The 14,904-nt window shown below is 40.6% G+C and overlaps 1 protein-coding gene across 2 annotated transcripts in view; it reads left to right on the plus strand.

Moving 5' to 3' along the window:
• Nucleotides 1–14,904, plus strand: part of KCNH1 (potassium voltage-gated channel subfamily H member 1) — a 180,121-nt gene that overhangs the window by 19,207 nt on the left and 146,010 nt on the right. For both annotated transcript variants that reach the window (XM_071426719.1, XM_071426708.1), the window contains exons 4-5: nt 2,244–2,372; nt 9,896–10,014. In XM_071426719.1, coding sequence (XP_071282820.1) covers nt 2,244–2,372; nt 9,896–10,014 — 248 coding nt within the window. The remainder of the gene's footprint in view (nt 1–2,243; nt 2,373–9,895; nt 10,015–14,904) is intronic.

Raw genomic sequence — 14,904 nt, forward strand, 5'->3', positions numbered from 1 at the left:
AAATTGCTGTTGGCTGCTTTGTGGCAGTGTCTTCTAAGCTCATTAGCAAGTTAGTGATGATTTTACTGGCACAGTTACTTTGCTTAATCTTCTTTCACACTTAGCATGTTTGTTTGTTCATACTTTTTGGAAGGGGTTGTTCAGGAATGTTAACTCTAAAATAATATATATATTGACCCTTGAATACTTTCTGCCATGCAGGCATATTTCAGAAATGGCCACCAGTGATTCCATCTGGATTTCTCTGCTTTTTGAGCAGAGGCCTCCATGCATCATAGGCCCTGCTGTTTATAGAAGTGGCTGTACATATGGTATGGAATCTCAGCCAGAGTTTGAAACTGCTTGTGTGTTATGCAGGCACAGTGGGAGCCCTAGGAATTGAACTTGGTTTATGGAAGTTGTCCATGGGTTTTGGAGATGCCCTACCTTTCTGTAGCCAGAAAAGATTGCTCAGCACTGAGGCTGGGAAACAGCCAGGTGAGGCCCTGGTAACAACAATCTCTTTTATATTAACATAGGTGGGAAAAAAGCTGCCTTTGCTTCCTTTTTTGGACAGTAACTTGTAAGATACCTGACGTTTTCTTGTGACCCTTTGACAGCCGGGAAACACAAGTTGCACTTGTTACTAAAAATTATTGCATTAAATATACCATGTCATGCTCATGTTAAAATACTGAGCAATTCAGGTGAAAGAGAATCTTATCACTAGCATAGAAATGGGTCCTGTGAGTGAGAAAGAAAAGGAATAGTCTTTAAGATCACTATTTCTAAAACAGACTTTGCCACATGAGTGAAAAAGATTGTGTGGTGCTCTTTATTCTGGCTTTCCCAGAGGGTCATGCTCCTGCTGATCTTATTTTGGCCCCTGGTATGTAGACCTTTCTCTCCAAACAAATCTCTAAAGGGACGTATAAGAAAAAATGTTGCTCACAGCAAGAAACCCTGAATCTTCTCTCTTACTTCTTGCGCTCGCAAAGGCAATGGTGAGTTTTCATCATCTCTGAGGGTGTAGGGACAGTCTGAAAACCCATGTACAAACTCCCTGAAGGCTGAGGTCTGGAGTATCCCTACTGTGATGTACCTCAGAGTTGGAGAAGTCATCTTTTTATCTCTAAGTTAAGACTGCAGACTTAAAAATGGTGCCTTCAGGGAGGTCATGTTCTTGCATACAGGACCAAGTGCTTTGTTCTGAGCTCTCCAATCAGCTTATACTCAAATATCACTAAAAGCAGTGTGAGTCACAGGACTGAGTGGTGAGTCCTGTGAAAAGAGTGGTAGACACTGCCTTGTTACATGGAACTTCATTGGGTCTTCTCAGCAGTGTCAGGAGAACTGCCAGAAATATGAAAAGGCAGGGCTGACTGACAGATTCTCTCCTCAAGGTGATCTGTGTGGGTAGAGGTCAAGGAGAAATGGCAGCAGCAGCATCTGAAGGGTCGTATTGTGAGACCATCTTTTTCTGTGATGTGTAGACTTTAATCTCTAAAGCAGTTTAATTAGCAGTTCATCTGCTGCAGTAATTAGAAAGGTGCAGTTCCATGCAGTACAACTTGATCCCATCCACAGCATCATGTGATCTGGTCCTAATGGCTTGTTCTCTCCTGAATTCAGGGGAGTCTTGCTTCACAGTGGAGTGATTTGGAGCAGGCTCAGGCCAAGGCAAGCTTGAAAGCAGCTTGTGAAGGGTTTCCCTTGCATGGGGGGCTTTGCAGGCTGGGCCAGAGCTCCTGGAGCCCAGCTCTTAAGATAGACATAGGCTACTATAGTAGTTAGGGCATGGTCTTTTTTAGGGCATTCCCTGTTGGCAGGGAATTATAAAGTTGACCAAACTGGTCATATTCCTGAGTTGAGACTCTGTGTTATGCTCATGTCCTAGGCACAGCTGGCCCATTTTCAAATCATTCAAGAACCAGTAAGACGCTGTTGTGTGCACCCTTTGGAAATATGTGGGACTCTTCTTTAGGGAGATCACAAAGCAGTTCTTAAGTTCAAGTGTTAACTTTGCAGGTGAAGTTCAGAAATAGGGTGATTCCTGGAAGATTAAAAAGCTAAGAAGAGACAGAGCAGAGAACTTAAATATCAGACTTGTCAGCTGCTTTGTTATTTTTCCAAATAGGCGTTTGTAAAAAAAGCCAACATTAAAGTAACTTTTGCAGATGGCTGATTTGAGATGTAAACATCTGAACTGGCACATTTACTGTTCTGCCTGCCATTGACCAACTCTTTGATGTGTTTGTTTCCAGGAACACCTGTCTGGTTCTTTGTGAAAATTGCTCCAATTCGAAATGAGCAGGATAAAGTGGTTTTATTTCTTTGCACTTTCAATGACATAACAGCTTTCAAGCAGCCCATTGAGGATGATTCATGTAAAGGTTGGTCTTTTTCACAATTATATATTTATGCTGCTTTTGCTTGTTTGCCCTGGTCTTGAAAGAGCTGAAGTCCTTTAAATACCCAAGGCAAAGAATGAAATGTTAAAATAGCTTGTAGCTGTGCCACTGGGGATGGCATTTGTGCAAGAAATGGTTGCTGATTTCTTTAGTAAAATTGTTCTGGCCTGCCCTGGAAAGGGTCATTGCTAATGAAAGCCCCAAGTGCTTCAGAAAGACCAGTTTACATAGTAAGTAGGTACTGTTCTTCCTTTAAAATACACTATTAACCCACTCTCCAGCATAGCCCTCAAGGATTCACAATGTTGCTCAACAACCCTGTACAAATTGTGTGTGAAACTGCATGAAAAAAACTGAGGAATCAACCCTGGCTGAGTCTAGCAAAGTTCAGAATAATTAAATTCTGCCTGACTCGATGTTGCTTGTCATTATTATGGGATTTCTTATGTTAAAGTCCTGTTCTAGTTTCCCTTAGCCTTTGTGAAGAGATTCCAGTTATCTTAAGTGGAATCAGGTTTAAGCTGTCCTGGAGAGTGAAGTAGCACTGCAGTGTTCTGCTCTTAACCCTTTGCTGAGCTACAGCCTGGAAACCTGGCAGCAAACTCAGCTGTGACAGCAGCATAAACTTTCACTCAGGTTCAGATCCCGTCAGAAACAGACCTTTTGTACCCTATGGAGGATTACAGAGACTTGCATCCTCTGGGGTGAAAAAGGATGTAAGTTCTCCTGTTGTTTGCATTTTTGTAGTATTTAATAATATTTGTAGTATTAAATTAAACAGGAAACTTACTGTGAAGATGAACTGATTTACATTTGTTCTCAAAATGTTATTCTTTAAAAACATAGTTTCTCAAAGTGGAAACACCTGTTACCATGAAAAAGGAAGTACAACCTTGACAAACATACCCTCTTCTAGGCTATGTGGATAATTTTTTTCTCCTGTTAATAGTATTTGTTTGGTTCCTTATTGTTTTAATAAAACTAAAAATCTTAGCTTGTCAGAAAGTTTGGGTCTATTTTTTTCCTGCCTAATGGTGCTCACTGTATACTGATGAGGAGTGACAGCACAGATAAATAAGCATGATGCAGTAAAGCTGGCTCTCATTTATTAGCTGGTAGTGAAGGCCCTTGCTTCATTTAGTCAGTTGATAAGCAGGACTCAGTCAGGAATGCTCACTGTGTCCTTTGGCTTTCACAGGGGTTCCCTAATGTGGTAGAGATAGGCAGTTTGTCCTTCACTTTCAACACAAAGAAACACTTTAACACTTTCTTTTTTTCAATACAAGTTTGTTGAAGAAAGGGAATGATCATTTTTTTTTTCTTTTTAAGTCTCCTTTGTATCTTGAAATTATGCTGTTCTTGCAGTGAGCATGCTAATTCTCAGTGGTTGCACATCTGCAGCAGTATAGGCACTAAACCTACACATAAGTGCATGGACTTGCAGAGGAGTTGATGATGAGCAGAATTTCTCCCTCAGGCCCGCGAAAACTGGCAAAATGACTAACAGAGGTTGCAGACAGAAGAACTGAATGTATTATTTAGAGGCCACTGATTGACAGCTCTTCACTCTTTCCCTGACTGCTATGTCTTTATGTACAGAAGGACTTGTGCACTAAATGAGTCTTCCAAATATGATTTCTGGATTTCCTAAAATTAATAAAGTTTCAGAAGTTTCATGCTGGTAAAGAGTTCTCTGTCACTTTATACACAAATCAATCTTGATATAAATGGAACTGCACTTTCTGTTTTCATCCTTAATTTATCCCTTTTTCTTCCATAATATACTTGCTGTAGGAATTTTGTTATGTGATATTGTATTAATCACTGGATGGCTAGATGAGCAACTTCTTGGAGGAGCTGATATGTCAAACAGAATTTTACATGTGTGTCCATGTCTTTAATGCAAGATCTCGTTGTGCAATTGCATGCTGTGAGAGGGGGAAGAAAAGGCAGATATGAGACGTTAGATAATCATCTGTAGTAGGCTCTGGGATTCACAGAGTGTAAAAATGCTTTTGGAAGATCTAAAAAAGGTAAAATTGTACTAGCTTGTTCTGAGAACCATTAACACACATGAGCTTTGAAGAGGGCATATTCTTTGTGCTGTGTGCAGCGTTACACAGGAACTCTGTAACACGCTTTTGAAAGAGGGCAATTTTCTTAGGAATGTTTCTCATATTCTCAACCCAAATGAACTCTTAATCTGAAAAACTAAAACTGTGAACTGAAAACTGATTGCTAAATCAATTCTTTTCCTTCTTTCACCTTCAGTTAGCTTAGCAAATACTTTACTGTATGTGTAATCAGTTTCCTATGCTTATGAGTACTTAGTATGTAACAGGTTGCCTGTAGATGCAGATATGTTAATAAAATGTGCTCTTTGCACAGTTGCGGGACATTTTAGTTTAAAGCATTTAAGATTTTCAGAATCAATGCCTGCATGTCTGTGTAAAGAAAACCATTAAATCGATCATGTTCTTGTACTGCATAAGGAGCAACTGATCTGTCAGGCTAAGCCTGCTTAGCTGTGGTGTATCTTGGTTTTCTATCACCTGCTGGCAATTTCAAGCCTGATTGTTCAGCTGCAAATGATGCAGCTCCTTGAGTGAAAAGTGTAGAGCTGTAATGGCAGGTGTTTGACTATACAAAGATGAATAGGCGTCTTTCCCCTGAAGGTGACTCAGAGGAATAGAAGGTCTGATTACCATTTTTCATGCTTACTTGTTTTTTTATTGATTAATAATGTCAGACATTGGAATAGATGAAACAAGTAAGTGACATAAAAAGTAGACTTCTCATTGTGGCCTTTCTTTAATTGATTCAGATAATTTAGAAATGTTTATTTTATGATTTCTATGGAAGGTAAGTAAGCTTGCTTTTAAATGCAGCAGCTTTAAAAATAGTGTATTCTAAATAAAACCGCTTAAAAATAGTGTCAGTGATGTTGATAATTTTTTTAAACAACCTCTTTCTACTTTTTTCCCTTTGCTTGCTCCTCAAAAAAAAAATCAGGGAAGCGTAAAAGAGGTTTACTTGAATAGAAGAAGGCAAAATCAAGCAATGGCATAGCTAAGTTTGGCTTGTCGAGTGCTAGGTCACCTTCTTAGCTGAATTTTAAAGTTTATACTGTATCTGGATTTAATGCATTTTGTCTGTATATGTCTCTCCTGGTTTGAGATCTAGCACACCAAGTATGAGATGCTTGAGAGTAGTGTATAAAGTGGAATGCATCACTTTATGCAAAACAATTATTTATGCAGACAAATAGAAACTGTGCTTGCACTCTGAGTGGCTTGTAAGAAGTTTGCCTGAACAGGTTTTGAATGTATGAATACAAGGTGAACATATCCAGAAGCATCTATGCTGTCGCATAAGAGCTTGAAAACTAAGCTTTGGAACCTAATTTATGCTTTTGATACTTCATTTTTATACAAAAAGGTGGTCAAATTCAGCATCACTGAATCAAGTAGTGAATGGTTGTTATCCTCCAAGATGATGTAGCCTTCTGTGCTTTGTAGCAATCATCAGTTGCCATCTCCTCTGCAGAAGATGCTTTAGTTCATATTGCAGCTAAGCTGTCCTTTGCATAACAAGCAGGGGCACAGACACAAAAAACATTTTGTCTCCTTCATCTTAATTCAGGGGAAAATTCACATTTCCTCTTTTTTTTTCCCTTTTTGTTTCTGGAGGATTTTTTGGGGGATTTTTTGTTCTGTTTTTAAAGATGTATTTATATGAACAGAGCCAGTGTTTGAAATATTTTGATTAAGATATACTCTGCTTTCATCTGGATGAAATGTTTTCTTAAAAAGAGGAAACAAATGAAGGGGAAGTAGTGAGTATATTAAAAACTTCAGTATGCATTCCCAGTCCAGATGGAAAAATGATACTGTTTTAGTCATGAGGTTTCAAAGAGAAGAATGGATGTAAGCAAGGATCTTCCATGTGTGGGAATACAAAGGTGGCTTGAGTGGAGGCAAGAACTGCTGGAGTCTTGATTTATTCACATTTACACAGTTGTGTGAACAACAGGGCTGTTCACAAACAAGCTTGTTCTCTGGCAGACAATTGCTTCTTGTTCTGACTCTAGGAATTGTGTAAGTCATGGATCAGCAACTGGTAACAAGGGTTCTATGACTGCCACAGTTCCCAATGTTTGAATTCTTGAGTTATCAGGAATGAATTGAGAAGAGTGGTAGGAAACAAATAGCTACCTTCAAATAAATAACAAGTGCTTTGTGCTTGAGTATCAACTTACTTAAAATTACGGAAAATTCAACTTAAGGCCATTGTTAAATGAAATCCATGCTTTAAAGAAGAAAAGTTTTGATGCCACAGCACAAAAGTGTATTTCAATGCCATATTTCCACATGAAACAAATCTCAGGGGACAGCTTTTGTAATCATCTTGTCTTGGGTGTTATCAGAAGCAATTTCTGTTCACCTTTTTGCAAAGAAATGGTGGAAAACTGAAAGAACAGTGTGGAATGCAGGAGTGCTGCAATCAGTGCTGTTAATCTTGAAGGCTTTCCATCTCTTTGAAGCTGGAAATGTTTTAATGCCATCTCATTGCTTTGTCTATGCATGATATTTTCTGCAGAACTGAAAAAAGAGACCAAACAATGATAAAAATGGGTTAAAATCAACAGCAGGGGCACAGGCAAGCACTGCCATGGGATGGTATCCATCTTTATGTTTGGTTCCTGAATTTCAAGCTGTCTTCTCTTCTATCTTGTTTGAGGATTTTATATGCCTGTATTAGAACCACCAAGGATCACTAGATTTTAAATTTAATTTATATTTTCTCTGTTTCTAGAGGAAAACAATGGATGTAGGGCTATACCATCTGCTTCTGTTGAAAGAGAACTCCTAATCCATATAACCTGGTCTCTCTGTTTTAGCAGGACTGACACCAATATATTTTTACACCTTTTTGAAGCTTAGTTCCTCATCTTGGAAAGCTCCATGACCCTTAAAATTTAGTGTTTGTGTTCAGTCCTATGGCTTAAGTCCATTACTGGACCTGTCTTTGTTGGATAGATAACTGACCTGCTGTTGGCTGTGTCTGTTCTTCAGGTTCTGGATGAAAAAATGCAATAAATTCAACAGGTTGTCTTTTCAGGCATTACTGGAGATGTTATGATTCAAAAGGTTTAGTACTGGCATTCTGTTTAATTTTTATTTTCTTTTTCCTATGCCACAATCTGTAGGTCTAACTGTATGTTGGAGTTGCCACATTTTTATCTTTTTCTTTCACAAAACCCAGAACCCCAAAAGGAGGAGGGTGTTGTGTTCTAAAGATGAAATTCTTACACGTTGCACATGGATTCAGTGCTTGGTTTTAGGCATACCATGGCACAGTGGTGGGAGCGTCTCCTAGTGGGGCTCCCAAGTGTGGTACCCTGTGTGTGGAGAGAATTAGGGTATGCACTGCCAATTTGTGTCCACACTGTTTTGAAAAGCCAAGCTGAAAAGAGACACAATCTCTTGCCTAGAACAGCTATATTGCTTTCAGAGCTTGGAGGGGGAGATCTAATGTTTGTGGAAACAGGTTTTTTTGTGGGCCATTTAGGCACCCACAAGTGAGATGTTCAGCATGGAGGGCAGAGGACGTGCTTGCAGGGGATGCTGAGGAGAGAGGAATGGGTTAAACTGTTCCTTTCAAAAGGAGATGGCTCCTGGGAAGAAGGGGGGACACCCGAAGGTGCTCAGCATTCACAGCCACAAATCATAGCACAGAGTTGTCTGGCAGTGCTTTTTGTGCAGCAAAGCTCAAGTGAGGTGCTTCCTTTTGATCTTCCCTCCGTGTATCTCCAAATAGCCCAAAGCTTAGAACAATGTCTGGAAGAAAATGCACGCTGAAAGTTTGTCCTCAGGTTTTGAACCAAATTTCGCCTCTACCAGGAGAATTCCCTCCCCATCAGTCCGGTTCGAGTTAGTAAAAGGAGTTGTCTGTTATCTGGCATTAGAAACATTTTGCCCGTGGTAGGGGAGGCCGGTTTGGAGTTCCCGGGCGAGGCTGGAGCCCCGTGCTCTGTTCGTTTCCCTCGGGGCTGACCTGTGCGAGCGAGCCCGGCTCGTTCGGCTCCAGCACCACGGCCAGCTCCAGCCCCGTCCCGCTCCGGCGCCCGGCCCGCCGCGCTCCCGCCGCGCCGCTGAGGGGCGATGGCCGCTGCCCCTGGGAGCGGGCCCGGCACCTGCCAAGCCCTGCACCTGGGCCGGGGAGCGGCTGGCCGCGACTCGGCCAGCTGCCCTTGAAGCTTATGAAGCCAGCTGTATCCTGGGGGGTATCAAAGGCAGCGTGGCCAGCAGTCAAGGAAAATTATACTTCTGCCTTACTCCAATCCTATGTGACCCCACGTGGAGTACTGCACTCAGCCCCGAGTCCCCAGTGTAAGAAGGACCTGTGGGGTTTAGAGGAGGATTACAAAGATGCTCAGAGGGTGGAAGACCTCTGCTGTGCAGACAGACTGGGAGAGTTGTGTGTGCTCAGCCTGGAGAGGAGAAGACTCCAAGGATGCCTCATAGCACCTTCCAGTACCCAATAGGGATCTACGAGAAAGTTGTGTAGGCAACGTGTTCCAGAGCCAGGTTCTCATTATAAACTGAATCTTCAAAGTGCTGAGCATCCTTAGTTGGAGTTGGTGATGAGGGGTAGGAGCTCAAGAGCTCCCAGGTGGTGCTAGCATTTTTTCAAGATTGGGACTAAATGCACTGTTTCTTCCTTTCAGTATACCAAAAATATCCAGATGTACACTCTGCCTACAAGTTATGGCAAAGTACTGCTCATAAAAATTATAGTTGTAGCTAGCTGTTGTGACTGTCACTGAAGGTCTTCTATTTTCAGGGATATTTGAAATCACTGTAAAAAATATTCTGAATTAAAATTCAGCATATGACTTCTCTGCCAGAAGCTGCTAAATGTTTAATTCGTGTTTGAGAAAATCTATTAGTATATTCCCCCTTTTGTTTAGAGAGAGTAAAATTAATGGTTTTGTTTTGCTTTTCTGCTCTGCTTTTTATTATCTTATGTATATTTCTCTGCTTATTCCAGATCTATGCTTGATGCATCTGAGGCTAGATTCACTTCTATTACAGACAACTGTAATTTTCATTGTGCATGACTCTAGCCTTACATCTTGATTAGTCTGAAGTGTCTTCTGCAGTGCTGTGAGATCCAAATCGGATCATTAGATTTAATATGAGATTATTGTATAGTGGACATTTATCCTTGCAAAATATGCAGTTCACGTGGCAGTACTTTTGTAGAGTCATTGAATACAAAGTCACAGCAGTCATGGGTTTTATTACTGTACCACGCTGACACCTATTCTCTGACTTGTTTTTATCTGCTACTTGGTTAAATTATACACCCTTCTGGTCAATATTAAAGCAGATTGCTCTGTTTTAACAACTTTTTCTCCCTTTAGTCATATAAGAGGTTTTATGAGGTACACTTGCAGCTTTTTTTGGTAACGTGTGTCTAATCTTGCATGTTTTCTCAAGGTTGGGGCAAGTTTGCCCGCTTGACGCGTGCCCTCACGAGCAGCCGAGGGGTGCTGCAGCAGCTTGCTCCCAGCGTGCAGAAAGGAGAGAACGTTCACAAGCACTCAAGACTTGCTGAGGTAATTTTTGCTTTCCCCAGGAGGCTGTTATGAAATGTTTTTAGCCTTTGTGGGTATGTCATCTCTGTGTGAGCCAAGCACTGTCAGTCCTCCCTGCCCTGGGAATCTGGTTCGTGTGCTGTGAAATGTGTCCTATGACAGCAGAATGAAAGCAGGTGTCCCAAAGACTTCATGTAACCTAACTGCAGTTCCATATCTTAGCAAAGTCTTAGAAAGGTGTTATTAAAATAATACTTTCTCACTTAGTTTCCATTCTTCTGAGGATCTTAATAAGAGTAGGATCTTGGACTATCTAATTATGTAAAACTGAGGTGAGAAAAACTCAGTTTAGTACACAAGGGAATCCTGGAGAATCCATGGCAGGGTTATTATCTATATTAATTCATGTCTAGTTACTTTTCAGTGGGGTTCCAACCCTGCATTATGAACTGGTTAAAAACGATGTTTAAGTTACTGCTTTCATGGACAGAACAGTTGTAAGATGCCACAAGCAGCACTGCAAGGAGATTAGGAAAGTGAAACCTTGTGATTTAAGTAGCCTCTCAAAAGTTTGAGATAAACTGCAGGCAGAGAAGGCCCCTTGAAGCACTTAGGGTTTGAGGGCTTTCGCCACGAGGGGGAGAGACTGTCCCAAGTTTCCTGTAGTTGTCTCCTGGGCCAGTAGCAGGGTCTCCCTGGTGTAAAAACAGCCTGGGGAGAGGTTTGACATGGTGTTAATGACAGCACAGCCAATACAACATGGCACTTCCTGCTGTGAATGCCATGGCAGCAGCTCTGACTTGGCAGTAATTCTTGATTTTCCTGTGCAGCTGGAGGTGTAAGGTGTTGATGGGTTCCATGGGGTGTCCACATAGTCAGTTGTACTACACTCTGCTGGTTCTGTTGTATACGTCTCAGTTCCTGTGCAAACTAAAAGTCACCTGTCTTCTTATAATGTATAATGGCAAAATTCCTGCAGACAGGATCTTACCTAGTCAGTATTTAATACAGAAGAACTCAAGAAGGGGAAACCAATTTCTGTTGGAGCAGAGAAATAACATGGATCATCCTAGCACAGGGGACATTCCCACGGACACCGTACTGCAGGAACACCATGCAATTAACACATGTCCACCCTGATGTTACTTTAGTATCCTGGGATTTGGAACAGTTTTCCTCCTAATCCTACTCCAGGCTTCATATCAAATAATCCTTTCTTCTCTTTAGATCCCTACCCTTGAATTTTAGTTAATGCTAAAATGTAGGCAGCAAAATGTAAGACAAAGGGCCTGAGCTTATTCTGTTTGGCAACAGTCTGGACGTCAGTGACTACGTGTTACTGAAACTTTTTGCAAGTTCATCTGCTCAACAAGTCTTTGCAAGTATTCTTACTGGCACAGCCAATTGATTCATTACAAATAATAAAGGGCAAGTGTATAGTTTACGTGTCTGAAATGAGTTTCTTTAATTGCTGACTGAATATTGCAGTCATAATTTTACAAAGAACATTAGCCCCAGCTGTGATGTTAGGTAGCTTTTTTTCCTGCTGTAATTCCATTTAAGCCAATAGAACTACACTACAGAGAAAAGAAGAATTCAGATAATCATACAGACAAGACCACCTTTCTTTATTTGAAGATTTATGGGGTGCCAGGCTTCTTATTCTGCAAAGGTTTTTTGATAATATTGAATATGGGATCTCTAACAGTTTCCTGTTGTATTTTCAAATATTTTTTATTTTTTTTTTCTTCATCTCTGCAGTAGCCTATCTGAAATTTAAAAAGTCATCCTTTTTCTTTTGCTACTCACTGTGACATTTCACATCAATCTTGTTTGTGTGAGAAGGCTCCATGTTTATTGCAGTGTTATTTGTGTTGCTCTTAGTTATTTATCACTTATATATTTGAATGTCTTGGGAGGCTGTTGTGTCCCAGAACCTGAGTAGAGCAAGGTGTTGGAGCCTGCCACAACAGCTTACAATTTTTTATTGTTTATGGAACAGTTTAAGAAAGGTGTTAGTGACAGACTAACAGGCCATGGATAATACAAGCACTGTCTCTGAAGCTTCAGTCTCTGAATTTTGCCAGTAGGCACAGATTTTTTTTTTTAGCCTGACTTCTCTAATAGCAGTCATATGAAAACTACTCAAGTTAATTATGCAATTAACACAAAGGTGTTAGGTAACTGTGAGACAACATTTTGCAATAGTAGTTTGTAAAAGTAGCTGATGCATTTCTGTTGCTAAATCACCAAGGAGCTGATTGTAGGGATGGTTCTTCCTGGTCACATCTGAATGAGTACGTGTGTCATCTGCACCTGTGGTCTTAGCTGATGTGTTCTGCACCTTTGCCAGGCAGTTCTGGGCAAACAAGACTGGGTCAAAATTAAAAAAAAATATAGTTATGAAAAATAAAACCATAGAAATTATAATGGTGCTTAGCAGCACTGCTTAAGAATGGAACTTCTGCCAGTTTTTTTTTTAACATTATTTACCAGGAACTTACAACTGCCATTAAAACTGCCAATCAAAATATTGAGCCTTAGCACCTAGCCCTTAGTTTGGGAGCAATTTGTGTCAGTGCTTGGGAAAACAAAACAGGAGGGAGTGAGAGAAAGCAAATAGGTGCAATTGAAAACATGAAAAGGAGAGATTAAGCTGGAAATGAGTGAGTGCTTGTGTTAGCTTTTTTTTCTGCCCCCCAGTCATACTGTCATAAAAATAAATAAATCATTGTAACCACATTTGACGCAATTTATGACTCCTGACTTGGGATATATTCACCATTTTGTAAAAAAAGAATAGGATTAAAAAAATTTTGCTGTGTTTAAAAAAGAACACAGTCTTTTAAAACCCATGATGAAATTTGGCATTTCTGCTCTTGGAATAAAATTCTTCAGCGTTAGAGAGATATTAAAGCATCATGCATCATTACCACAAATAATAAATGCAGATAATACAGCTGCACTTTCTGATGAATAATAACCAACTGAAATGATACTTTCACTAATAAGTTTATTTCTTTTACCATGATAAAACTGTATAATAGTGAAAAGTCTTCCAAAACCAGAGCTGTTTCAATTATTCAGAAAATTGTAGTAATCAAATTGTCTAATGCGCATGAAAGGAAGCTCAGCATATTGGTTTATATAGTTGTGTACATTTTCTTCATGATTACTTTTCTATCAGTCTCTTGGGGTTTGGTTTTTTCCCTCTCCAGGAGAAGTAGCTTTACAAGCAGTTTGAATGTGGTTAGTTCGTGTGAGTGTGTAACCACGCTTGACTACTTCAGCAAACCTGTCTCAGGTCGGCACTGCTCTCCCTAGAGGCTGAAGTGCAGCAGGAGCACCTTGGAATAGGGCAGAAGGCACTTTGCATCGACCTGGGTTTGCTGGATGGTGCAGAGAGAGTGGGGTTTATGGCTCTCAATCTCCAGATGACCCAGGGGTGGTGTGTGGGGGGAAGGATGATGAGGAAATAGACTTGGTGTGGCCCTTGGTGTGAAAAGTGGAGCAGGGAGCTCTTGTAACTTCCAGTGCAGTGACCTAAGAAAACCTTGATCTTTAGCACTAAGCTCTGTGGACCTCCTTCCATGGTTTCCATGCAGTACTGAGCTCTTCTGTTGTGCTTTATGATAAAGACACATGCTTGTTCTCTGAGATTAAGCTTTGTTGTAGGCGTGTTTCGCTTCCTTCAGTGAAATTAAGAATTTGGTGCCTTTGAGAGCTCCTGGCTGGCACTGTGAGATTCTTGCCAGTGTGCAAAGCAAGTTGCCTTTGCTGGGAGAGATAGTGTGAGCTGGGAAAGTGCCTTCTTTCACCTCAGGCTGAGAAATCATCTCCAGCAGTGCCAGCAAGATGGGCTGGTTTTACAAAGGTGTGTGTCAGTGATGTAGTGAGAGGGAAGCCAGGCTAGAACTTCTCACCTCCATCCCAGCCAAAAAGAGGACTGGAGGCACCTCTGGCTTTCTGCAGGTGGCTTTCCCCATCTGGTGATTGATTGGAATCCCTGTGTCATTCCTTGATGCCTGTTTCCTGCCCCTCCATTCAGGATTCATGCCCACAATGCTTCTGCTGGAGACCAACTAAAGCCACTGGTCTCTTTAAATAACCATTGCTAGGGCTTCTCCAGAGACTCCAGGGGGGTAACAGAAGTTCAAAAGACTTATTTATAAGGTCCCTAGCTATTCAGATAGTTTAGAGTATGTTTACTTTCTAAATAAGAAGGGAAGGAGATCAATCAGTCATCAATCCTTTTATTTTCCTGTGCTGTAGCCCTTGAATCTCAAACAAGTAAGGCGAGAGTGCTTTGTATTTGGTGATGACATTTTAAAACACTGAAGCAGCAGTTTATTGTCTTAACAAGTTGGAACTAGAAGTCTGTTTTTTCTGCTTTCACAGTTCAGTTTTACATCCTGACGGTTCCACTGGCCTTATTTTAATGGCTTTTTTTCTATTTACAGCAAAACAATGAACACCATAATTTAGCCCCTTCTTTTTTGCCAAACAGAGATTGTTCTTGCCTTTTCCCCTAATTTGGTATGCAGGTATACATTAGTATATTTTTCAGGAAATTTAGTTCTTTTGATGCAAAATTTCCCCAAATTCTTGGTGTACAAAGAGAGCAGCAGTGACCAAAACAGAGAGCATTATGCAATTCTCAGTCTATAACTTATGTATGTATACCACCTGACAAGAGCATACAATTTTTTTTTCAGTTTTTCATGGTTGAGGTTTCTATGCTGATTAGAATAGTTACCAAAATATTGGACTTAGTCATGTAATACCAGGGGCTAAAAAAAAAAGCTATAGTAGGCCTGTGATTGCAGAAGAAGCAATTATGCTTTCCTGCTGCATTTGAAGGGTGATCCTATCTCCCCACACCAGTAAAATATCAGCACTAGAACTGAAATC

This window comes from Agelaius tricolor, unplaced genomic scaffold (assembly GCF_023055355.1).
Source record: "Agelaius tricolor isolate 1412-34295 unplaced genomic scaffold, bAgeTri1.0.p SCAF_1, whole genome shotgun sequence".
NCBI lineage: Eukaryota > Metazoa > Chordata > Aves > Passeriformes > Icteridae > Agelaius > Agelaius tricolor.